Genomic DNA, 27,131 nt, shown 5'->3' on the forward strand with positions numbered 1-27,131 from the left:
CTGGGCTGGATGAATCACAAGCTGTAATCAAGATTGCCAGGAGAAATATCAATAAGCTCAGATATGCAGATGATACCACTCTGAAGGCAGAAGGCAAAGAACTAATGAGCCTCTTGATGAGGATGAAAGAGGAGAGTGAAAAATCTGGCTTAAAACTCAACATTCCAAAAAGTAAGATCCTGGCATACAGTCCCATAACTTCATGGCAAATAGATGGGTAAAAAGTAGAAACAATGGCAGATTTTATTTTCTTGGGCTCCAAAATCACTGCAGAAAGTGACTGCAGCCATGAAATTAAAAGACGCTTGTTCCTTGGAAGAAAAGCTATAACAAACCTTGACAGCTTATTAAAAAGCAGAGACATCACTTTGCCAACAAAGGTCCACAATCAAAGTTATGGTTTTTCCAGTAGTCATGTAGGGATGTGAGAGTGGGACCCATAAAGAAAGCTGAGAGCCAAAGAATCGGTGCTTTTGAATTGTGGTGTTGGAGAAGACTCTTGAGAGTCCCTTGGACTGCAAGGAGATCAAACCAGTAGATCTTAGGGGAAATCAGTCCTGAATATTGATTGGAAGGACTGGTGTTGAAGCTCCAATACTTTGGCCACCTGATGTGAAGAGCCAACTCACTGGAAAAGACCCTGATGCTGGGGAAAATTGAAGGCAAAAGAAGAGGGCAGCAGAGGATAAGATGGTTAGATAGCATCACCAACTCAATGGACATGAATTTGAGCAAACTCCAGGAGATAGTGAAGGACCCAGAAGATACATCATAAGAAACTTCTGAAACCTAAAGACAAAATTTAAAAAAATGGGATCTTTCCTATAGGAAGAAAGGAAATTCATGTGATAGCAGATTTCTGGTCAGAAATTGTGCACGAAACGTACTTATCAAGTGCTGAAAGAGAACTGTCAACTGTAGATTTTATATTGATGAAAATATACTTCAGGAGTGAAGGGAAAATCTAGACATTCCCAGAGGAATAAAAAATAGTTACACTTGCCACCAGCAGATTTATCTTAAAAGAATGGCTAAAGAAAGTTCCCTAAACAGAAGGGAAACAAGGAAACAATAAAAGGAATTGTGGAACATAAGAAAGGAAGAAAATGTTAAGCCAAAATATGAGCAAAGACAATAGGCTTTTCTTCTTTTTAGGTTTATTAAATAATGTTTGACAGTTGAAGCAAAGGTTGTAACACTGTCTAACATAGTTCTAAATATCAGACATGGTTCTTAATGTATGCAGAAAAAATATTTAAATCAATCGTATTATAAAATGGGAAGGGTGAAGGGATGTAAAGCATTGGGATAAGTTCCGTATAATACCTAGAGAAAGTGAGACAGGAAGGAAGAGGGCAGGGCACAACCATTATGACACAACCATTAACAACAGAATAGGATATAAATGGGTTAGAACCAACTAAGCCCAGGAGGGTGGAAGATTTCCCTTCTAGTGGACTTGAGCCTCATTATACACTCTTGAATCACATTAGTATCTAAATGACATATCCACAGAGGCCACGGCAGTTCAGAGGACAACCATAAAAGGCCAAAAAGTGAGTGGTGGCCCAATTCCTGGAAATCTCTGCTCCTTCCCCAAATTAGAATAATCTTCCCATTCGTTAGCCTATGAAGTTACTCAGCTAATAAAAATAACCACCACCACACCTCAGGGCCACTCTTGCCTTCCCAGACCATATACACTGTGGAGTATTTTCTCCCAGCGCCTCGTACTTCCCCAGACCCTGACCTCATGCTCTGGGGCTGCTGCTCTCAACTTTTGAAATGACCCACATTGTCCACAGAGTGTGAAAGTTAAAGTGTTAGTTGCTCAGTCATGTCTGACTCTTTGTGACCCCATGGCATTCTCGAGGCAAGAATACTGGAGTGAGTAGCCATTCCCTTCTCCAGGGGATCTTCTCAATCCAGGGATGAAACCTGGGTCTTGCACACTGCAGGAGGATTCTTTACCGCCTGAGCTACCAAGGAAGCCCATCTACAGAGTGTGTATTTCTCTAAACTCGCTTCCACTTTACTATGGTCTGCTAGTGTATTCCCTCCTGCACAAAGCCAAGGACCCTCACTTGGTGGACTGTCCCAGGGAATCATTCAAGACCTAGGACATGACCATCCTCTCCTGTGTGCCATATTTTTTCTGCAACACTATCACTAAAAAGTTATATGACAAAAATTCTTTGCTTGATCAAACTTTAGTCAGGCTCCTGAACCTTCCCCTATGCCCTCTGTGCACTTCCGCATAAAACCCAATTTCAGCATTAAGTCAGTTTAACCAGCAACTAAGCTTAGCACAGCAGAGTGGTTTAACCAGAATCTTCTGTCTTCCACAAGTGACTGTGTTCCTCATCCCTTACCACCCCCTAGGTCATGTCTGATCACCCTGGTCCAGGGGTCCCCAGTGCCCGGGCCATGTACTGGTACCGGTCTGTGGCTTGTTAGATACCAGGCCACACAGTTAAGAGGTGAGTGGTGGACAAGTGAGCAAAGCTTCATCAGTATTTACAGATGCTCCCCATCACTGCATTACTGCCTGAGCTCTGCCTCCCATCAGATCAGTGGCAACATTAGATTCTCATAGGAGTTTGAAGGCTACACTGAACTGAGGAGATACCCCACATCCAAGGTCAGGAGCTGCGGCTAAACTTTGCTGGAGTGGCCGTGACCGGGTACCCCGCATCCAAGGTCAGAGAAACCTCAGCAAGACAGAAGGCGCTGGAATGGCGGCTGTGTGGTGCTCGAGCAGCTGTGAGAAGATACCCCAAATCCAAGGGCAAACGAGATGCCCCAGCAAGAGGGTAGGAGGGGCGAATTCGCATTTAGAATCAAACCCCATTCCTGCCAGAGACGCTCAGAGGGCTCAAACAAACCTTGTGCACACCAGGACCCAGGGACCCCATAGAGACTGAGACAGAACTGTTTTGAGTGTCTCCTGGTGATTGCAGCCATGAAATTAAAAGATGCTTACTCCTTGGAAGGAAAGTAAGCAAAAGTTGACCAACCTAGACAGCATATTAAAGGGCAGAGACATTACTTTGTCAACAAAGGTCCGTCTAGTCAAGGCTTTGGTTTTTCCAGTAGTCATGCATGGATGTGAGAGCTGGACTATAAATAAAGCTGAGCACAGAAGAATTGATGCTTTTGAACTGTGGTGTTGGAGAAGACTCTTGAGAGTTCCTTGGACTGCAAGGAAATCCAACCAGTCCATCCTAAAGGAAATCAGTCCTGGGTGTTCATTGGAAGGACTGATGTTGAAGCTAAAACTCCAATACTTTGGCCACCTGATGCAAAGAGCTGACTCTCTGGTTGGATGGCATCACCGACTTGATGGACATGGGTTTGGGTAGACTCTGGGAGTTGGTGATGGACAGGGAGGGCTGGCGTGCTGAGGTTCATGGGGTTGCAGAGTCGGACATGACTGAGCTGACTGACTGTGGAGGTATGGGTCAGCAGTGGACTGCCACAGGGACAGGGGCTCTGGGTGCAGCAGACTTGGGTATGGCGTAAGTCCTCTTGGAGGAGGTTGCCATTAACCCTACCAGAGAACTGCCAGAACTTATACAGGACTGGGAAATAGACTCTTGCAGGGCACAAACAGAACCTTCTGTGCACCAGGAGTCTCCAGCGGAGGTGTGGGTTGGTGGTGGCCTGTTGCGGGGTTTGGGGCAGTTAGTGTAGCAGTGCTTGGCATGGGATATTTTGAAGGAGGTCCTCATTATCTTCACTACCTCCACCATAGTTTAGCCCCAGGTAAATAGCAGGGAGGGAACACAGCTTCACCCATCAACAGAAAATTGGATTAAAGATTTACTGAACATGGCCCCACCCATCAGAACAAGACCCAGGTTCCCCCTCAGTCAGTCTCTCCCATCAGGAAGCTTCCATAAGCCTCTTATTCTTCTCCATCAGAGAGCAGACAGACTGAAAACCACAATCACAGGAAACTAACCAGTCTGATCACATGGACCACAGCCTTGTCTAACTCAATGAAACTATGAGCCATGCTGTGTAGGGCCACCCGAGACGGATAGGTCATGGTGGAGAGTTCTGACAAAATGTGGTCCACTGAAGAAGGGAATGGCAAACCACTTCAGTATTCTTGCCTTGAGAACCCCATGAACAGCATGAAAAGGCAAAAAGATAGGACACTGAAAGATGAACTCTCCAGGCCAGTAGGTGCCCAATATGCTACAGGAGATCAGTAGAAGAAGTAACTCCAGAAAGAACGAAGAGATGGAGCCAAAGCAAAAAGCACACCCAGCTGTGGGTGTGACAGGTGACAGAAGCAAAGTTCGATGTTGTAAAGAGCAATACTGCATAGGAACCTGGAATGTCAGGTCCATGAATCAAGGCAAATTGGAGGTGGTCAAACAGGAGATGGCAAGACTGAACGTCGACATTTTAGGAATCAGCAAACTAAAATGGACTGGATGCAAAAAAAAAAAAAATAATAATAATAAAATGGACTGGATGGGTGAACTTAACTCAGATGACCATTATATCTATTACTGTGGGCAAGAATCCCGTAGAAGAGATGGAATAGTCATCATGGTCAACAAAGGAGTCTGAAATGCAGTACTTGGATGCAATCTCAAAAACAACAGAATGATCTCTGTTCATTTCCAAGGCAAGCCATTCAATATCACTGTAATCCAAGCCTATGCCCCAACCAGTAACGCTGAAAAAGCTGAAGTTGAATGGTTCTATGAAGACTTACAAGAACTTCTGAACTAACACCAAAAAAGATGTCCTTTTACAAGTGGTTAACCAGATTTCCCAGCACCACTTGTTAAAGAGATTGTCTTTAATCCATTGTATATTCTTGCCTCCTTTGTCGAAGATAAGGTGTCCATATGTGCGTGGATTTATCTCTGGGCTTTCTATTTTGTTCCATTGATCTATATTTCTGTCTTTGTGCCAGTACCATACTGTCTTGATAACTGTGGCTTTGTAGTAGAGCCTGAAGTCAGGTAGGTTGATTCCTCCAGTTCCATTTTTCTTTCTCAAGATCGCTTTGGCTATTCGAGGTTTTTTGTATTTCCATACAAATTGTGAAATTATTTGTTCTAGCTCTGTGAAGAATACTGTTGGTAGCTTGATAGGGATTGCGTTGAATCTATAAATTGCTTTGGGTAGTATACTCATTTTCACTATATTGATTCTTCCAATCCATGAACATGGTATATTTCTCCATCTATTAGTGTCCTCTTGATTTCTTTCACCAGTGTTTTATAGTTTTCTATATATAGGTCTTTAGTTTCTTTAGGTAGATATATTCCTAAGTATTTTATTCTTTTTGTTGCAATGGTGAATGGAATTGTTTCCTTAATTTCTCTTTCTGTTTTCTCATTATTAGTGTATAGGAATGCAAGGGATTTCTGTGTGTTGATTTTATATCCTGCAACTTTACTATAATCATTGATTAGTTCTAGTAATTTTCTGGTGGAGTCTTTAGGGTTTTCTATGTAGAGGATCATGTCATCTGCAAATAGTGAGAGTTTTACTTCTTCTTTTCCAATTTGGATTCCTTTTATTTCTTTTTCTGCTCTGATTGCTGTGGCCAAAACTTCCAAAACTATGTTGAATAGTAATGGTGAAAGTGGGCACCCTTGTCTTGTTTCTGACTTTAGAGGAAATGCTTTCAATTTTTCACCATTGAGGATAATGTTTGCTGTGGGTTTGTCATATATAGCTTTTATTATGTTGAGGTATGTTCCTTCTATTCCTGCTTTCTGGAGAGTTTTTATCATAAATGGGTGTTGAATTTTGTCAAAGGCTTTCTCTGCATCTATTGAGATAATCATATGGTTTTTGTTTTCAATTTGTTAATGTGGTGTATTACATTGATTGATTTGCGGATATTGAAGAATCCTTGCATCCCTGGGATAAAGCCCACTTGGTCATGGTGTATGATCTTTTTAATGTGTTGTTGGATTCTGATTGCTAGAATTTTGTTTAGGATTTTTGCATCTATGTTCATCAGTGATATTGGCCTGTAGTTTTCTTTTTTTGTGGGATCTTTGTCAGGTTTTGGTATTAAGGTGATGGTGGCCTCATAGAATGAGTTTGGAAGTTTGTAAAAGAATGAAACTAGAACACTTTCTAACACTTTCTAACACCATATACAAAAATAAACTCAAAATGGATTAAAGATCTCAACGTGAGACCAGAAACTATAAAACTCCTAGAGGAGAACATAGGCAAAACACTCTCTGACATACATCACAGCAGGATCCTCTATGACCCACCTCCCAGAATATTGGAAATAAAAGCAAAAATAAACAAATGGGACCTAATTAACCTTAAAAGCTTCTGCACATCAAAGGAAACTATTAGCAAGGTGAAAAGACAGCCTTCAGAATGGGAGAAAATAATAGCAAATGAAGCAACCGACAAACAACTAATCTCAAAAATATACAAGCAACTCCTACAGCTCAACTCCAGAAAAATAAATGACCCAATCAAAAAATGGGCCAAAGAACTAAATAGACATTTCTCCAAAGAAGACATACAGATGGCTAACAAACACATGAAAAGATGCTCAACATCACTCATTATCAGAGAAATGCAAATCAAAACCACTATGAGATACCATTTCACACCAGTCAGAATGGCTGCGATCCAAAAGTCTACAAATAATAAATGCTGGAGAGGGTGTGGACAAAAGGGAACCCTCTTACACTGTTGGTGGGAATGCAAACTAGTACAGCCACTATGGAGAACAGTGTGGAGATTCCTTAAAAAACTGGAAATAGAACTGCCTTATGATCCAGCAATTCCACTGCTGGGCATACACACTGAGGAAACCAGAAGGGAAAGAGACACGTGTACCCTAATGTTCATCGCAGCACTGTTTATAATAGCCAGGACATGGAAGCAACCTAGATGTCCATCAGCAGATGAATGGATAAGAAAGCTGTGGTACATACACACAATGGAGTATTACTCAGCCATTAAAAAGAATACATTTGAATCAGTTCTAATGAGGTGGATGAAACTGGAGCCTATTATACAGAGTGAAGTAAGCCAGAAGGAAAAACACCAATACAGTATACTAACGCATATATATGGAATTTAGAAAGATGGTAACGATAACCCTGTATACGAGACAGCAAAAGAGACACTGATGTATAGAACAGGCTTATGGACTCTGTGGGAGAGGGAGAGGGTGGGAAGATTTGGGAGAATGGCATTGAAACATGTGAAATGTCATGTATGAAACGAGATGCCAGTCCAGGTTCAATGCGATGCTGGATGCTTGGGGCTGATGCACTGGGATGACCCAGAGGGATGGTATGGGGAGGGAGGAGGAGGAGGGGTTCAGGATGGGGAACACATGAGAAATAAAGGAATAAAAAATTAAAAAAAAAAAAAAAAAGATGTCCTTTTCATTATAGGGGACTGGAATGCAAAAGTAGGAAGTCAAGAAACATTTGGAATAACAGGCAAATTTGGCCTTGGAATACGGAATGAAGCAGGGCAAAGACTAATAGAGAAGACTCTACATATGGAAATCACCAGATGGTCAATACCAAAATCAGACTGATTATATTCTTTGCAGCCAAAGATTGAGAAGCTCTATACAGTCAGCAAAAACAAGACCGGGAGCTCAGATCATGAACTCCTTATTGACAAATTCAGACTTAAATTGAATAAAGTAGAGAAAACCACTAGACCATTCAGGTATGACCTAAATCAATTTCTTACGATTATACAGTGGAAGTGAGAAATAGATTCAAGGGATTAGATCTGACAGACAGACTGCCTGATGAACTATGGACGGAGGTTTGTGACATTGTACAGAAGACAGGGATCAAGACCATCCCCAAGAAAAAGAAATGCAAAAAAGCAAAATGGCTGTCTGCAAAGGCCTTACAAACAGCTGAGAAAAAAAGAGAAGCTAAAGGCAAAGGAGAAAAGGAAAGATATATCCATCTGAATGCAGAGTTCCAAAGAATAGCAAAGAGAGGTAAGAAAGCCTTCCTCAGTGATAAATGCAAAGAAATAGAGGAAAACATAGAATGGGATAGACTAGAGATCTCTTCAAGAAAATTAGAGATACCAAGGTAACACTTCATGCAAAGATGGGCTCTATAAAGGACAGAAATGGTATGGACATAACAAAAGCAGAAGATATTATGAAGAGGTGGCAAGAATACACAAAACTATACAAAAAAGATCTTAATGACCCAGATAAACATGATGCTGTGATCACTCACCTAGACCCAGACATCCTGGAATGCAAAATCAAGCAGGCCTTCTCTACAAACAAAGCTAATGGAGGTGATGGAATTTCAGTTGAGCTATTTCAAACCCTAAAAGATGACGCTGTGAAAGTGCTGCACTCCATATGGTAGAAATTTGAAAAACTCAGCAGTGACCATTGGACTTGAAAAATTTCATTCCAATCCCAAAGAAAGGCAATGCTAAAGAATGTTCAAGGTACCTCAAAACTGTAGTCATCTCACACACTAGCAAAGTAATGCTCAAAATTCTCCAAGCCAAGCTTCAACGATACAAGAACCATGAACTTCCAGATGTTCAAGCTGGATTTAGAAAAGGTAGAGGAACCAGAGACCAAATTGCCAACATTCTCTGGATCATAGAAAAAGCAAGACAGTTGCAGAAAAACATCTACTTCTGCTTTATTGATTAGGCCAAAGCCTTTGACTGTGTGGATCACAAGAAACTGTGGAAATACCAGACCACCTTACCTGCCTCCTGAGAAATCTGTTTGCAGGTCAAGAAACAACAGTTAGAACTGGACATAGAACAACAGACTGGTTCCAAATTGGGAAAGGAGTAAGTCAATGCTGTATAATGTCACCCTGCTTATTTAACTTCTCTGCAGAGTACATCATGTGAAATGCCAGGCTGGATGAAGCACAAGCTGGAATCAAGATTGCTGGGAGAAATCAATAACCACAGATATGCAGATGACACCACCCTTATGGCAGAAAGTGAAGAAGAAATAAAGAACCTCTAGATGAAAGTGAAAGAGGAGAGTGATAAAGTTGGTTTAAAGCTCAACGTTCAGAAAACTAAGATCATGGCATCCAGTCCCATCACTTCATGGCAAATAGATGGGGAAACAATGGAAATAGTGAGAGACTTTATTTTCTTGGGCTCCAAAATCACTGCAGATGGTGACTGTGGCCATGAAATTAAAAGACACTTGCTCCTTGGAAGAAAACTATGTTCAACTTAGATAGCATATTAAAAAGCAGAGGTATTAATTTGCTGACAAAGGTCCACCTAATGAATGCTATGGTTTTTCCAGTAGTCATGTATGGATGTGAGAGTTGGACTGTAAAGAAGCTGAATGCCAAAGAATTGATGCTTTTGAACTGTGGTGTTGGAGAAGACTCTTGAGAGTTCCTCGTTCTGTAAGGAGATCAAAGCAGTCAATCCTAAAGAAATTCAACACTGAATATTCAATGGAATGACTGATGCTGAAGCTGAAGCTCCAATACTTTGGCCACCTGATGGGAAGAACTGACTCATTTGAAAAGACCCCGATGCTCGGAAAGATAGAAGGCAGGAGGAGAAGGGGACGACAGAGGATGAGATGGTTGGATGGCATCACCGACTTGATGGACATGAGTTTGAGCAAGCTCTCAGAGTTGGTAATGGACCATGCTCTAGTCCATGGGGTTGCAAAGAGTCAGACAGAACCAAGCTACTGAATCAAACTGAGCAACAAAGATCCAGTAAAGTCAAAAAAAAAAAAAAAAAAAAGCAACTTTTTTAAAAAAGAAAAGAAGCGTGAATATAGAACTCAATAGCACCATCAAAAATAAGATCTAAGCAACATTTATACACTACTTCACTCAACAACTGCAACATTTTTTTAATTTAAATGCTCACAGAATATAAACTAGACAACCCTATACTGGATCATCAAAATCCTAGAAGAAGAGGAGAAACTCCCAACAAATTTGAAATCATACAATATGTTCTCTGAAAACAATGAAATTGAACTAGAAATCAATAATAGAAACATAAAAGGAAAATTTTCAAATCTTTGGAAACTGAACACCACACTTCTAAAGTATGGTGAAGAATAAGGCTCAAGAGAATTTAAAAATACACTAAAGTGATTGATAATAAAACAAAAACACACTGTACTACAATTTGTGGGATGTTGTTAAAGCAGGATAGCATGAAAATGCTTATATAAGAAAAGCTTACATTTGGGGACTTCCCTGGTGGTTTACCAGAGAAGGCAATGGCACCCCACTCCAGTACTCTTGCCTGGAAAATCCCATGGACGGTGGAGCCTGGTTGGCTGCAGTCCATGGGGTCGCTAAGAGTCAGACACGACTAAGTGACTTCCCTTTCACTTTTCACTTTCATGCATTGGAGAAGGAAATGGCAACCCACTCCAGTGTTCTTGCCTGGAGAATCCCAGGGATGGGGAAGCCTGGTGGGCTTCTGTCTATGGTTGCACAGAGTCGTACATAACTGAAGCGACTTAGCAGCAGCAGTAGCAGCAGCTGGTGGTTTACCTGTTAAGAATATTGTCTTCCAATGAAGGAGACACAGGTTTGATCCCTGGTCAGGGAACTAAAATTTCACATGCCTTGGGGCCAACTGAGCCCACAAACACTAGAGCACATGTGCCATAACTAAAGCTTTTGCATTGCAATGTAGATCCTGCATGCTGGAGCTAAAATCTGATGCAGCCAAATAAATAGATAAATATTTTTTAAAAAGGAAAAGAAAAACACAGATTACCACAACTCATCCATTGTGAAATAGATAGCATGACCAGTCCTATACCATTAAGGAAGTTGAATCTATAATTAAAATACCACACACACCCCACTCCACCCTCAAATCTTTATAGTTCATGTAGTTTCCCTAAAGAATCCTACCAAACATTCAAAGAATGAACACTAATTCTACACAATCTCTTTTAGAAAACAAGAAGAGGGAACACTTTACAGTTAATCTTCAGAAGCTAGTATTACCCTGGCCAATTTAGGCAAAGACAGTAAAGAAAACAAACAAAAACCACTGACAGACATCTCTCATGAATAAAGAATAAAAAATCCTTAATGACATAATAGCAAATAAAATTCAGCAATATATAAAGAGAATTTCACATCAAGAAGTCATGAATGACAAGAAAGCATTTATTCCAGGGATGAAAAGCTGGTTCAAATTCAAAAGTCAATCAATACAATCCACAATATTAACAGTCTAAAGAAAATTCAAATAATCATATCAACTGATAAAGGAAAGGTTTTGACAAATTCAACAATCACACATAATAAAAACTCCAGAAAAACAGGAATTAAGAAACTTGAACAACTTGATAAAGAGAATTTATTTAAATTTTACAGCTAACATGTTTAACTGTGAAAGACTAAATGCTTTCCCCTCAAGATGGGGAATAGGGCAAGGATGGAGATTTGTTCCCGCCTCTGCTATTCAACAGTATGCTGGAAGTTCTATCCAGTGGAATAGGGCGAGAGAAGGAAATAAAAGAATAAAAACTGAAAAGAAAGAAAACTGCCCTAATTTGCAGATGACATAATTGTACAGAAAATCCAGAACTGCTTAAAATTAAAAACAAAAACCAAAACCCCACCAAAACCCTTCTTAAACTCACCAATGATTCTAGCATGGTCTCAGAATACAAAATAAACTTACAAGAATCAAGTATGTTTCTTATCCTATAAATAAATGTGTTGTCACCACAATTTTAAATATATTATAATTTACAACTGATGATAAAGTGAAGTACCTAGGTCTAAATCTAACAAAACACATAGAAAATGTATAATCTAAGAATTTATATAACAGTGATGAAATAAATGTTTAAAAAAGTAAATGAAGAACAATATTGCATTCACAGATTGGAAGACTCAGATGATAAAAATGCCCATGTTCCCCAAACTGAAATATAGGTTGGTTTAACAAAATCCCTATCAAAATATCAGTAAGATCCTTTGTAGTCATGGACAAGATTATTCTAAAATTTACAGAGAAAAGAATTAAAATAGCTAAAATCAAAGGGATTAAAATAGCTAAAATAATTTTGAAAAAGAAAGAATAAAATAAAAGAATCAATCTACCCAACTTTAAAACTTAGCATATAGCTACAGTAATCAAACTTGTACAGTACTAGCAGAGAAAGAGACAAATAAATCAATGGAACAGAATAGAGAACCTAGGAAAAGACTCACACAAATATGCTCAACAGATTTTTGACAAAGGGACAAAAGCAATTCAGTGGGGGAGAGACAGCCTTTTCAACAAATGGTATTGGAGCAACTGGACATCCACTGGTAAAAAATATGAACCTTGACCTCAATCTCACATTTATACAAAATTAGAGGTCATGGACTTAAATGTAAATGGATCACAGATCATGGATTAAAGGTAAAAAGGACTCAAATGTAAAATGTGAAACTATCTCACTTTTAGGAAAAAATAGGAGAAAATCTTTGGGATCTAATACTAAGCCAAGAGTTCTTAGACTTTATACCAAAAGCCTGATACTTAAAAGGAAAAACTAACAACCTGGACTTAATCCAGATTTAACACTTTTGCTCTGTTAAAAACTCTGTTAAAGGGATGGAAAGACAAGTTTCAGAGTAAGAGGAAAAATCTGCAAAACACATATCCAACAAAGGACAAATATATATTGAGTTCTTAAAACAATAGTAAAAAAGTAAATGGTCCAATTAGAACCATGGGCAAAAGTCATAAAGAAACATTTCACATAAGAGGATATTCAGATAGTGGAGAAGCATAGGAAAAGATACCCAACTTTATTAGCCTTGAGGGAAATGCAAATTTAAACCACAATATCACTTATCAGAATGGCTAAAAAAAAAAGTGACAACAATGAACGGTGAGAGGATGTAGACAATGTCATTATTCATACATAGCTCACAGGAATGCAAAATGGAACCGTTACTCTTGAAAAGGAAGTTACTCTGGAAAATAAAAGTTTCCCTACAAAACTAAATATACACTTCCCATTAAACCAACAACTGCATGCCTGAGCATTTATCCCAAAGAAACAAAGACTGACATTCACACAAAACCTGTACACAAATGTTTACAGCAGCTTTATGCAAAATGGCCTCTGTGGGGAGAGAGCAAATTAGCCAAGATGGCTGTGTTCAGGCTCTCTCGCCCCACATTTTGTAAATAATGACTATTAACAGTTGAAATCATTTTTATAGCACTGCACATGCACTCATGAGCTACTCCCTTGGCTACTTTGTGGGGTATCCCTGTATGAGCTTCACCATGAAAAACTCTGGCTGCTGCTACATTGGGGCCATGCTGGAGGAACATCATGATTATGGTATATGAGATTGTATTATGGCTCTGTTATGGCTACATTATGATTACATTGTGGCTGCTGCTATGGCTCCCACAATAGCCAGGAGAGAGGCTGTATTATGGCTGCTATGCCAGCCAGGAAAGAATAAACGTGTCTGCAGTTCCTATGGCTCCTCAAGTCTTCTTCCAGCCTCTTAGCTTGTGCCTTGCCTACCCTGGGTTCAGCGAACAGTGTGGACAGTGTGAAAAGAGAGACAATTGGCACTGTGAGCAGGATCAGCAAGACAGCCCCAACTAGAAACAACCAAAATGTCCTTCAATGGGTGACTGGTTAAACAAACTGTAGTATAGCCATACCAAGACATTCTACTCAGTACTAAAAAAGGAACAGACTACTGATACATGCAAAACCCTGGCTGAAGCTCCACAGAATTATGCTGTAAATTCCCAAATGTTACATACTATATGAATCCATTCATATAATTTTCTTGAAACGGCAACATTCAGTTCAGTTCAGTTCAGTCCAGTCACTCGGTCACGTCCGACTCTTTGCGGCCCCATGAATCGCAGCACGCCAGGCCTCCCTGTCCATCACCATCTCCCAGAGTTCACTCAAACTCATGTCCAGCGAGTCGGTGATGCCATCCAGCCATCTTATCCTCTGTTGTCCCCTTTTCCTCCTGCCCCCAATCCCTCCCAGCATCAGAGTCTTTTCCAATGAGTCAACTCTTTGCATGAGATGGCCAAAGTACTGGAGTTTCAGCCTTAGCATCATTCCTTCCAAAGAACACCCAGGGCTGATCTCCTTTAGAATGGACTGGTTGGATCTCCTTGCAGTCCAAGGGACTCTCAAGAGTCTTCTCCAACACCACAGTTCAAAAGCATCAATTCTTTGGCGCTCAGCTCTCTTCACAGTCCAACTCTCGCATCCATACATGACCACTGGAAAAACTATAGCCTTGACTAAACGGACCTTTGCTGGCAAAGTAATGTCTCTGCTTTTCAATATGCTATCTAGGTTGGTCATAACTTTTTCTTCTAAGGAGTAAGCATTACAGAGATGTAAAACAAGTTAATAGTTGTCAGAGAAAGATGAGAGCATGGTGTAAAAGAGAAGTGGGTTTGGTTATAAAAGGCAAAATGAAGGATTCTCCAATGAAGCAAATGACCTGTATCCTTTATGTATCCATGTCAACTCGCTAGTTGTGACACTGTATATTTTCACAAGATATTGCCATTTAAGAACTTTACACAGTTTGTTATGATCCACACAGTCAAGGCTGTAGCGTAGTCAATGAAACAGAAATAGACGTTTTTCTGGAATTCCCTTGCTTGTTCTATGATCCAGTGGATGCTGGCAATTTCGTCACTAGTTCCTCTGCCTTTTCTAAATCCAGCTTGTACATCTGGAAATTCTTGGTTCACGTACTGTTGAAGCTTAGCTTTAAGGATTTTGAGGACTACCTTACTAACATGTGAAATACGAGAGAAATATCAATAACCCAGATATGCAGATGATACCACCCTAATGGCAGAAAGCACAAAGGAACTAAAGAGGCTCTAAGAGGAGAGTGAAAAAGTTGGCTTAAAACTCAACATTCAAAAAACTAAGATCATGGCATCCAATCCCATCACTTCATGGCAAATAGGGAAACAATGGAAACAATGACAGACTTTATTTTCCTGGGCTCCAAAATCACTGTGGATGGTGACTGCAGCCATGAAATGAAAAGACACTTGATCCTTGAAAGGAAAGTTATGACAAACACAGACAGCATATTAAATAGCAGAGACATCACTTTGGCAACAAAGTTCTGTATAGTCAAAGTTATGGCTTCTCCAGCAGTCATGTATGGATGGATGTGAGTTGGACCATAAAGAAAGCTGAGTGCTGAAGAACCGATGCTTTCAAACTGTGGTGTGAGAGAAGACTCTTGAGAGTCTCTTAGACTGCAAGGAGATCAAACCAGTCAATCCTAAAGGAAATAAGTTCTGAATATTCATTGGAAGGACTGATGCTGAAGCTGAGGCTCCAAAACTCTGGTCACCTGATGCGAAGAGCGGACACAATGGAAAAGACCCTGATGCTGGGAAAGACTGAGGGCAGCAGGAGAAGGGGAGTGACAAGAGGATGAAATGGTTGGATGGCATCATTGACTCAATGGACAAGAGTTTGAGCAAACTCCAGGAAATGGTGAAGGCAGGAAAGCCTGGCATGCTACAGTCCATGGGGTCAGAAAAAGTCAGACATCACTTAGTGACTGAACAATAACAAGTATTACTTAGTATAAAAGTATAAGCAATCTTATACTTAGTATAAAAGTAAAGGGATCTCTTATGAGTATAAGAGATTCAACTTCATGTAAATTGAACTACATGTGATTTTAGTTATGTAAAAAAATTAAAAATATATAAATTTCATGTGCACCATGATCTCAGAACAGCATTACTAACAATAGCCAAAAGGCCGAAGCAACCTAAGTGTCCATCAATGAATGAACAGATAGACAAAATGCATTATATACATAACAGGGAATACTATTCAGCCTTAAAAAGGAAGGAGATTCTGCACATGTTACTTCAAGGATGAACCTTCAGGTCATTATGCTTAATGAAATAAGCCAGTCATGAAAAAAAAATGCTGTATGATTCCACTTATAGGAGATATCTGGAGTAGTCAAATCATAGAAGAAGCAGAATGGTGGCTTCAAGGGGCTGGGAGGTATGAGGAATGGAGGGAGTTACTTAATTTGTGAGGAATTTCAACTTGGGCAGATGGAGAAGGAAATGGCAACCCACTCCAGTATTCTTGCCTGGAGAATCCCATGGACAGAGGAGCCTGGCAGGCTATAGTCCACGGGATCACAAGAGTCAGACATGACTTAGAGACTAAAGCACCACCACCACCAGATGAAAAAACACTAGAGGTTGGCTCCACAACAATATCAATGTTTAATATTACTGAACACTTAAAAACACTATGTGAAAAATGGTTAAGATAGTATATTTTGTTATGCCTATACTACCATAAATTTTTTAAAACCAAAAAAAAAAAAAAAGATTTTCATGATGGTGATTTCTAGTTCATTAGGCAGCAACTATCTTCAACAGAGTGATAAAACAACACTGAATATCAAAATATACATCTTTTTTCCCACAAGATGCATATCAAGGCTCATTAGATATTGAATTTACAATATCTCCCTGTGTGTCACACTAATCAAAGATATATCAATTTTTAATAAGAAATATGAGTTTCATCTCCTTTGGGTCGTGTATGTTCAACAACCATCACAGTACCTGATAGATACTGAAACACATGTGCCAAGCACTAAGGCTCATGAGTGACTGCCCCAGAAATCACTCACCGGGGGTAGCTGGAAGGTAGTCACCTGCTGTGCATCCCTCAAACTCGCTTCCTGAAGAATGGAAGTGTCTTGCAGGACTGAAAGAGATCAGAAAAGAATCCCATAAAAATCTGAGTCTCTTTTCTTACCTGTAGAAAAAGGATTACCAGATGATGTACGTAAAAAGCATTTGCAAATCATAAGGGTTTCTATTGCTTTGCTTTAAGACATGTCAATGTGGGCTTTAAAACGAAATGCTTGGGTTCCAGTTGGCTCTGCCACCAACCAGCTATGTGACTCCCTGCAGGTCCAGGGACCTCAGCTCTATCATCCATAATATGAGGGAAATAAAGGTTAAAACTCCACGGAGTAAAAGGTTAGTAAGAGCTGTTGGCAACAAAGATTTTGTGGGACTCTAGTGTAATGTAAATTTATACATTTATAAGTTTATAAATTGCAAAGCTCCTTAAGGAAGCCTATCTTTCTTATCTCTATTAGATGCTCCTGGAAGAGTACTTGGCACAATACCCTAACCACTAATCACACAAAAATGTACACAAAAAATGTAGAGTGTAGCATTGGGATCATCTCACTCTCCCTTATCCTGGGCTATCAAGAGCCTCTGCTATATTCTCATGTGATTTCTCTCCCCTGACAAGCTCCTGCCTGCACTTCTGCAAGAAGTGAGCCATATACCTGGCTCATGTATATGCAGTGCAGTCATGTCAAATGAGCTGTGTTTCAAAAAGTGCTCCTTTCATAGAATAAACTTGGAAGGATGTACTACCATCTCTCAGTTTAGAGAAAATTCAGATTAACCCCAGTTCATAATGCAAAATCAGTGCCAAATAGAAGCCAATGCTCCTCACCTTTCACACCTGGGATGCAAAGCTTTCTGCAAACAGGGGCAGGTGTGACTACTTGGAACAAGAGCCCAAGACAGGAGCCAGCTCAGCCAGCAGTGACATTTGGGGAGCAGTTCCCTATGGGATGCAGCCTCATCACTCTGCTGCCAGAAGCTCAGGGTTGGTGGGTATGGATTTGGGGAAGGGATTTTTTTTTAATAATTATTTTTTAATTTATTTGGCTGTGCCAGGTCTTAGCTGTGGCACTCTGGATCTTTTATCTTCATTGTGGCATGCTGGATCTTTAGTTGTAGCATGCAAACTCTTAGTTGCAGCATGTGGGATCTAGCTCCCTGACCAGGAATCAAACTTGAGCCACCTGCATTGTGAGCATAGAGTGAGTATCAGTCACTGGACCACCCAGGAAGTCCCTTGAAGAAGGGATGTTTTAATTTTGCTCTCATATCTACCACCTTCTGAGGGATAAAACACAGCCCTACCCTACCTTTCAGCGTGATAAATGAGCATATCAATACTTTGAGGATTACTTTGAAAAGCTTTCAGCCTCTAAATAAAAACTATATTTTGGGGAAAATCTTCAAGACTAGTAACTATATGGTTTTTACTGGAAATTCTTCCCAGTGACTCAATCACCTGAACGTTTAAGGTATTGCTAATAGCTAACTCTCATCATGCTTTCTTTGTCCATTTATTATTGCTCAGGGAAATGGCAGCACTGACCCTTTTGACACGCAGCAGCTGGCTTATCTCAGAACTCTACCAGGAAGTGAGTAGGCTGACACAGTTCCTTAAGACCCTCTCATAGCCACCTGTAGAACCTGTAGAACCCAGGCTGCTGGCATGGGCATGCATGCTATGTCACTTCAGTCGTGTCTGACTCTTTGCAACCTTATGGGCTATAGGCCACCAAGTTCCTCTGTCCATGGGATTCTCCAGGCAAGAATATTGGAGTGGGTTGCCATGGTGGTTCTCCTCCAGGGGATCTTCCCAACCCAGGGATTCAACCTGCATCTCCTGGGTCTCCTGCAATGGCAGGTGGGTTCTTTACCACTAGTACCACCTGGGAAACATTGTTTATCTGGGCAAATGGTTGTTTCTCATGCCTGTGGTTGTGGGCTGAATTGCATCTCCACTGAATTCATATTAAAGACCCAACCCCCAATACCTCAGAACGGGAATATATTTGGACATAGGATTTTTCAAGAAGTAATTAAGTTAAAATGAGGTAATGGGAGTGGGCCCTAATCCAATATGCCTGATGCTCTCATAAGAAGAGGAGATTAAGACACAGACATACATAATGAAGACCATGTTAGGACACAGAAATTTCTGTTGTTTCAGCTGCCCAGTCTGTGGGACTGTATTACAGCAGCTCCAAAAAACTAGCACATCTGTCTTGACTTTTAACCAAGGAAAGGTTGGAGTTTATTTGATTTGTACAAAAATTAGTATAGTTTCACACATAAAGAAACGTACTATGTAACTTTTCTATACTCCAAAGCTTATTACAGTAAAGACAATTTCTGTGAATCACCAAGAATGGATTTCTGGTCTCCTTATGCTTTCTTCTGCCATCTATAACTGTAGTACAAAGTGATAAGTCCACCTGAGCTAATCCTCACACCATACAGGTCACTCTCTTCCACCTGAGAGCACCAATTTTTTCCATGGTGATTACAACTAAAAATCATGGGCAGGGGACTTCCCTGGTGGTCCAGCGTTTAAGACTCCATGCTCCCAATGTAGGGGCTCAGATTCAATCCCTGATTAGGGAACTAGATCCCACATGCTACAAGGTGCAGCAAAAAAAAAAAAAATCTTAAAAAAACTCCCTGGACTTTCATGGTGGCTCAGTGGCAAAGAATCCACCTGCCAATGCAGGAGGTTCAATCCCTGGTCTAGGAAGATTCCACAAGTCTTGGAGCAGCTAAGTGTGTACGCTACAACTATTGAGCCTGTGCTCTAGAGTCTGGGAACTACAACTACTGAGCTCATGCGCCGCAACTACTGAAGCACACCTTAGGGTCTGGGCTCTGCATGAAAAGCCCATGTACCGCAACTGGAGAAAAACCCTCACAGCAACGAAGAGCTGGCACAGACAAAAAGAAATAAGTAAAATTAAAAAACAAAAACCCTAGGAGTTTGCATGCCACAACTAAGAGTGTGAACGCCACAGTGCAGCCAAGAAAAAATAAAAAATCATGGGCAACTCACCCCCCCAGTCAGTATTTTATGGGTAGCCAGACATACCTCATTTTATTGCACTTTGCAGATATTATGTGTTTTAAAAAGTAAAGATTTTTGGCAACTCTGCCTCAAAGCAATCCTACTGGTGCCAATTTCCCAACAGCATTTGCTTACCTCATGTTTCTGTGTCACATTTTGAGAGTTCTTGTAATATTTCAAACTTTTTCATTATTATCCTATCTGTCACAGTGACCTGTGATCAGTGATCTTTGATTACTATTACTATACAGTAACTTTGGTTACTATTGTAATTGTTTTGGGGTGCCATAAACTCTGCCCACATAAGACAGCAAATTTAACAGATAAATGTTGTGTGTGTTGTGCTGGCTCCCTGATTTCTCTCCCTCTTTTTGGACCTCTATTCTGTGAGACACAACAATACTGAAATAAGGCCAATGAACAATCCTACAAGGGCCTCTAAGTATTCAAATGAAAGGAAGGGCCACATACCTCTCACATTAGAAGATTTAAAACAGTGAGGAAGGCATATCAAAAGCTGAAACAGACTGAAACTCTTCCCTTGTGCGGCCCAGTGGCTAAGACTGCACTCCCAATGCAGGCGGCCTGGGTTCAATCCCTGGCCAGGGAACTAGATCCCACAAGTAGCAACTAAGAGTTTGCATGCAGCAATGAAAGATTCTGCATGCCATCAGCCAAATAAATAAATATTAAAAATAAAAAAAGCTGAGGCAGGCTAAAAGCTAGGCCTCTTGCATCAAACAGCCAAGTTGCGAATGCAAACAAAAAATTATTGCAAGAAATTAAAAGTGCTACTCCAATGAACACACAAGAAGGTGCAATAGCCTTATTGCTGGTACAGTGGAAGTTTTAGTGGTCTGGATAGATCAAACAAGCCTCAACATTCCCTTAAGCCAAAACCTAATCCAGAACAAGGCCGTACTTCTTTTTATTCGACAAAGGCTGAGAGAGGTAAAAAAGCCATAAATAAAACGTTTGAAACTAGCAAATGCTGGTTCACAAGATTCAAGGAAAAAAGCTCTTCTCCATAAAATAAAAGTGAAAGATGAAACAAGTTATCCAGAAGATCAAGTTAACATCATTAACGATGGCGCCTACACTGCACAACAGATTTTCAGTGTGGATAAAGCAGCCTTATATTGGAAGAAGATGCCACATAGGACTTTCATAGCTACAAAAAGGGCAATGCCTGGCTTCAAAGCTTTAAAGAACAGGCTGACTCTTTTGTTAGGCACTAATACAGCTGGTGACTGTAAGTTGAAACCAATGCTCATTTACCATTCCAAAACTCCTAGGACCCTGAAGAATTATGCTAAAGCCACTCCGCCTGTGCTCTATAAATGGAGCAAAGCCTAGATGACAGCACATCTGGTTACAACATGGTTTACTGAATATTTTAAGCCCCACTGAAGAGACTTACTGCTCAGAAATAAAGATTCCTTTCAAAATAGTACTGCTTTTTGAATAGTCTCCCAAGAGATCTCTGATGGAGATATACAAGATTAATGTTGTTTTCATGCCTACTAACACAACATCCATTCTGAAGCTCATAGATCAAAGAGTAGTTTCAACTTTCAAGTCTTATTATTTAAGGTAAGAAATACATTTCACAAAGCTATAGCTGCCATACACAGTGATTCTTCTGATGGATCTGGACAAAGTAAACTGAAAATCTCCTGGAAGGGATTCACTGTTCTAGATGCCATTAGAATATTCATGAGAACGTTCCCGGTGGTCTAGTAGTTAGGGGCTTCCCACATAGCTCAGTAGGTAAAGAATCTGTCTGCAATGCAGGAGACCCAGGTTTGATCCCTGGATCAGGAAGATCCCCTGGAGAAGGAAATGGCAACCCACCCCAGTATTCTTGCTTGGAGAATCCCATGCACAGAGGAGTCTGGCAGGCTACAGTCCATGGGGTCGTAAGAGTTGGACACAACTTAGCGACTAAACCACCACCACCAGTGGTTAGGACTCAGCACTTTCACTGCCAGGGCTCAGGTTCAATAGCTGGTCGGGGAACAAAAATCCCACAAATCGGCATGGCCAGGAAAAAAAAAACCACTCATGGGAAGATACCAAAATATCAACATCAACACAACAGGAGTTTAAAAGAAGTTGACACCAATCCTCATGGATGACTCTGAGTGGTTCAAGGCTTGAGTGGAGAAAGAGATGACATATGTGGTAGAAATAGCAAAGAAACAGAATTAGAAGTGGAGCTTGAAGATGTGACTGACTTGTGAAAATCTTATGATAAAACTTGAAGAGTTGCTTCTTATGGATGAGTAGAGAAAGCAGTTTCTTGAGATGACATCTACTCCTGGTGAAGGTGCTGTGAAGACTGCTGGTGAAATGGCAACAAAAGCTTTAGAATATTACATGAACTCAATTGATACAGCAATGACAGTGAGAGGGCTGATTCTATTTTAAAAAGAAAGAAGTTCTGTGGGTAAAATGCTATGAAACAGCATTATATACTATAGAAAAATTGTTCCTGAAAGGAATGATTCAATCGATGAGGCAAAAGTTAATTACTGTCTCATTTTAAGACACTGCCAGTTACGCCAACCTTCAGCAACTGCCATTTTGATGAGTCAGCAGCCACCAACACGGAGGCAAGACCTTTCATCAGCAAAAAGATTTCAACTTGCTGAAGGCTCACACAATGGTTAACAATAAAATATTTTCAATTAAAATAAGTACAATTTTGAGACACACATATCACCCTGTTCCCTAGGGGGCATTTTTATATTTTCTTTCAACATTATAAAATCTTGAGAGCAGAAGCTACTTAAGTGAGAAAAGAGATGTTCAGAGAGATAAGAGGACATGGCTATACTCAGCTCCCCACGCAGGCCCTATTTGGACAGTGATGGTGCCCAGCTGTCTCCAAACCAACAAAACAAACTCAGAGATGCGCCCTCAAAGCAGTGAGATGATGCAGCCTCAAAAAACACCTACTCACAGAAGAGGTCCCTCTGGGCAGACCTGGCACCACGAAGAGGACACTCTCATGAGATTCTCATTCAATTGTTCTAGGGAAGGACCAGACCCTGAAAAAGGTTCAGAGCCACTCAGGGGGCAGGAGAGAACCAAAAATGTCAAGAGCTACTTCCAAGCGCACAGGGCCAGGAACAAACGCCCCTCCCCCACTCCCATGGGCACCCTACCTGGGTCCCCGCTGAGCTGGCCTGAGAGCCTGCTTGGAAGCCCAGGGCTCTGAGCCAGAGCTATGGGCTGGGCATCCTGGCTCTTTGCAAGGTCACTGTGGGGCTCTGCTGGCAGCTGCTCTTGCTCTTGGTCTGGAGGGCTGTCCCCATCGTCAATCACCACAGGGTCTTCACAGTGCTTGAGCTGCAATCCCAGAGAGGGCTCTTTAGAGCTCGGTGGAGAGGTCCCTGGCCAGATGAGGACCAGCAATTGTGCCAGGGACTGGGCAAACTTCCCCCTCCCTGGGCCTGCTGACCATTAACACAACCACTAGAAGCACAGACCCACCTTGTTCAGGCTATAAAGAGAGATGACATAACCGTGTCACAAATTAGAGCCTTTAGGTAATGGATTCTGCCTTTTGGGGGTATCAAACTTCAATGTGGACATAACGAAAGCACATGGCTCTAGATGGAATTCCTCATCCCTGGCCAGGGAATACGTGACCCCACCAAAGCATCAAAGCGCGTGGCCACCCTCTCCACATCTGCTGCCCAGCCCCACTCTCTCCCTTTCCCTTCCCATCCTCCCAGCCAGCTTAGCCCAGCCCCCTCTGCTCACCCATTGCCAGGGTCTCCCCGGCTCTCGTTCCAGGGCCTCCACAGCAGACACAGCCTGATCACCACTCTCAGGTTCCTGGGCCCGCACCCAGCCCTGGACCTCCCGGGGCAGGATGGCCAAGAACTGCTCCAGCACCAGCAGCTCCAGGATTTGCTCCTTGGTGTGCCTTTCAGGTCGCAGCCAGCCCCGGCATAGGTCCCAGAGGCGGTGTAGGGCCTCCCGGGGGCCTGCAGCCTCCTGGTAGCAGAAACGTCGGAAGAGGCGGCGGGAGGACTCGGGATTGGGAAGCTCACCCTGGGAGGAAGGGTTCTCTCCCGGTGGGCTCCTCATTTTCCTGGGCTCCTCACTTTCCTTTGGAGCCAAGACTCGGGGGCACAGGGCTGTGGGCATGATGGGATTTGATGGGGGTCAGCAGCAGAAGACGACCCTATTTCCAAACAGAAATCACTGGCTTCAATGTTCTGGTCTCCTGTAGTAGTTTTTTGGGGGTGGTGATGGGAAAAGTGAAAAAGCCCACAGAGATCAGCCTTTGGGAGAAGCACCAGGATATGTGACATTTGTCAGTGTGGATGATCCTTACATAAAGGCAGAGAAGGAACAACCCCATTCCCAAAAGCATCATTATATGATTTCCCTAACTGAGGATTGGATGAACAAGGCAGGCAGTCCAGGAGAAAAGCAGTGACATTTCAACGTGGCACTGGTGTTCCAAGCATCCCAGGAGACCAATGGGGCCGCATGCAGGAGAGAGATGGTAATTAACACTCTGTGGTACCTTCGATGGCCAGGTCCTCCTGGAAGGGACCTGAAATGGACGAGCTGAGAAGGCCGCTATCTTGAGGCTTCAGAGCCAAAGTCACCGTCCTTGCCCTTGAGACCTTTACAAAATGAGCTGAAAAGACAAAGACAGACATGCACAGGAAAAGCCTTCAAAGCTGATCCAGGACAGGAAATTCACCCTGCTGGTAGTGAGTGCTATCAGAGTTAGACCAACACAGAGCGAGTAAGCCTTGCTCAGTGGAGTATGCACCAGGAAGCAGGGAAGAAAGCAGACAGCCCAGAAGACACCCAGACAAAAGAAGCATGTGTGCATGTCAGTTGCTCAGTTGTGTCCGACTCTTTGTGATGCGATGGACTGTAGCCTGCCAGGCTCCTCTGTCCATGGGGATTCTCCAGGCAACAATACTGGACTGGGTTGTCATGCCCTCCTCCAGAGGATCTTTCCGACCCAGGGATCTAACCTGCATCTCCTGAATTACAGGCAGATTCTTTACTGCTGAGCCACCAGGGAAGCCCCCAAACAAGAGATGGGGAGAGTCAAAAGAGGCACACCCTGAGTTAACTACAGAAAAATAACAGTAAGTATTTAAAAGCATCGGGGTTTTAAAAGGAGCCTCCACCCAATTCACTAAAGTCTGAATAGTAAACTTCAGTATATATTTAAAGATGTCTGGACTTTTGACCTGGCCTCCACCCATCTTGCCTTCTCTTCTCTTGTCATCTTCAAACCACAATGAAGAAAACCACACACACCTCACAGACCTTCCCCAGGCAGGACAGAGGTGGGGCACTAATGGCACAGCCTCCACATATGAGGGGCTCAGGAGCCCCTGCATCTCCTCAGTGAACATATGCAGGGCAACATCAGAGTAGCAGCCACTAAACCAGAGTACGGGACCCAGGGAAAACGAATGGCAAATACGGTCCCCTCCCCCACCATCAGGCCTCTGAGATCATTGGACGTGGTCCCTTGCTCTCAACACCCGGTTTAGGAGGCTCCCCAGCATGCCAGCACACATTACAGTTTGCCCCACCACCGGATTTCCCCCAGTGTCTGCTCATGCATCTGACACCCAATCTCAGTCCTACTCAACTCCACCTTCCCTGAACTCGGCCATCACACACCTCCAGGGCCTTGAGGTTCCTCAGGTCTGCACCCACCCTTAGTACTCTAGGGCATCTGGCTCTGGGCTTAGCCCATCATCCCTAACCAGACAGCCTGTCACCCTGGCACCGGCACGTAGGAAGCTCAGAAATGATGAGTGATGAATGAATTAACGTTGATTAATTCAAGAGGATCCAACAGGGGGCGGGGCGTACTTATAAGCCGCTCTACGAGAAGGAACGGAGCTGGACGAGCTGAAAGGGAAGGGGATGAGCATACCGTATGCCAAGGAAAGGGGCAAGCTTTCCTTTGATCCAGATTTCTCTCCTTTTTCCCTCCCTATACACCCGCACCCACCTCCACTCTAGCCAGCTCCCGGCTCCTCACCTCACAGCATGGAACTCCTTCTCAGCGTCTACCTCAAAGCCCTCCTGCGGCGGAAGTCTACGGCGGCAGCTCCTCATCCTTCCAGCCCGGTCTCCCGGGTGTCCTTCCTGAGGCGGGTTCTCTGCGAGGGCCACTCTGTCCCTGGCTAGCCAAGATCCTGTTTCCTGCTCATCCAGAAAACCACGGCTCCGCTTAAGAGGGAAGAAGTGGGATCAAATGCAGGCGCCTGAAAAACATTTGTGTCGTCTCATCCCCCTGCCCAGAGATTCAGAGCTCAGCCCTGGGAAGGGAGGCCGGAGCGCGCGGAGCTGGGAGCCAGGGGACCGAGGAGCGCGCAGTCGCGTGCGCGGGCCGCAGAAGCCGGGGCCGCCGGGGCCGCACTCACCTCCTCGCCGAGTCCCAGTTGGCGGGCCGTACAGGCCTGACCGCCTCCGGAGCCCGCCGGACGCTGAGGAAAGGAAAGGCCGAAGCCCTCCGGCTCCCTCCCCTGGGACACTTCCTGCTCCGCTCTAGGACCGGGGAGGTCTCCGCATCTCAGTGGTTCTCTCCTCCGCCCCCCGGCCGAGGTGTGCGCTAGGGGTGACATTCGACACCCCCGGCCCGGCCCGGCCGGCGCGCCCCGCCCTGCCACGCCCCGCTTCGCGCGCGCCCAGGCCTCGGCGCCTGGCCGGGGGCTTTGTGGGTCCGTCAAGCCGTCTCTGCCGGGCCTCCCCGCGGGCTTGCGCCGGGGGCGCGCGTCGAGGCGGGGCTGGAGGCAGGGGCCTCGAAGGCGCGACGGGGACCGCGCCTGGAGGCGAGTGGCGAAGTGGCGGGGCAGAGAACCGGGCCAGCGGGAGGGTCGCACGGGTGCGCCCTGCTGTGGGCGGCCGCCTGTGGGAAGGTTGGTCTCGGGGCTCCTCTCTTCTCTGTTCTCCGCCTTGGGACTCGTACGAGGGGCTTATTTACTCCCAGAAGGGCCGATCCGGGAGCCGAGGCTGAATGCTGGAGTTGGGAGGGGGAGCGGAGGAAGAAGGCTGCGGCGCACCGCGGGCCGTTACATTTCAGAATCCCGGTGTGGCACCCGCCCCCCCCTCCGCCACGCCTGCAGGCCCAACCTCCTTCCAGCCTAAACCCCTCCTCTACCCTCGACCCGCGGCCGCTGGAGAGGCAAGGAAGGCTCGGGAAAGGAAGACTCACCTCCCGCCTCTGTCCTCTATCGGATGCCCAAGGTGTCAGCCCTGGCTTTCAGAGGGTTTGCGGAGTTTCACAGCTACTCGTTACACGTCCCTTCTGGGCATCAGGACAACCCAGGGAGGGCCCAGAGGGACTTCGGTCCGTCTTGGCCCCCAG

At 43.3% G+C, this 27,131-nt stretch overlaps 1 protein-coding gene across 2 annotated transcripts in view; it reads right to left on the reverse strand.

Annotated features, from left to right (window-relative positions):
- Positions 1-26,842, reverse strand: part of ZNF496 (zinc finger protein 496) — a 49,578-nt gene extending 22,736 nt beyond the window's left edge. Inside the window, exons 1-6 of one of the 2 annotated variants that reach the window (XM_070374193.1) lie at positions 26,188-26,842; positions 25,803-26,028; positions 24,306-24,422; positions 23,531-23,957; positions 22,930-23,113; positions 16,689-16,765 (exon numbers count right to left, since the gene is read on the reverse strand). In XM_070374193.1, coding sequence (XP_070230294.1) covers positions 16,689-16,765; positions 22,930-23,113; positions 23,531-23,920 — 651 coding nt within the window. In that variant the 5' untranslated portion in view covers positions 23,921-23,957; positions 24,306-24,422; positions 25,803-26,028; positions 26,188-26,842. The remainder of the gene's footprint in view (positions 1-16,688; positions 16,766-22,929; positions 23,114-23,530; positions 23,958-24,305; positions 24,423-25,802; positions 26,029-26,187) is intronic. The other variant, XM_005891101.3, reaches the window with a different exon arrangement.
- Positions 26,843-27,131: the final 289 nt, after the last annotated feature.

Source organism: Bos mutus, chromosome 7, assembly GCF_027580195.1.
Source record: "Bos mutus isolate GX-2022 chromosome 7, NWIPB_WYAK_1.1, whole genome shotgun sequence".
NCBI classification, from domain to species: domain Eukaryota; kingdom Metazoa; phylum Chordata; class Mammalia; order Artiodactyla; family Bovidae; genus Bos; species Bos mutus.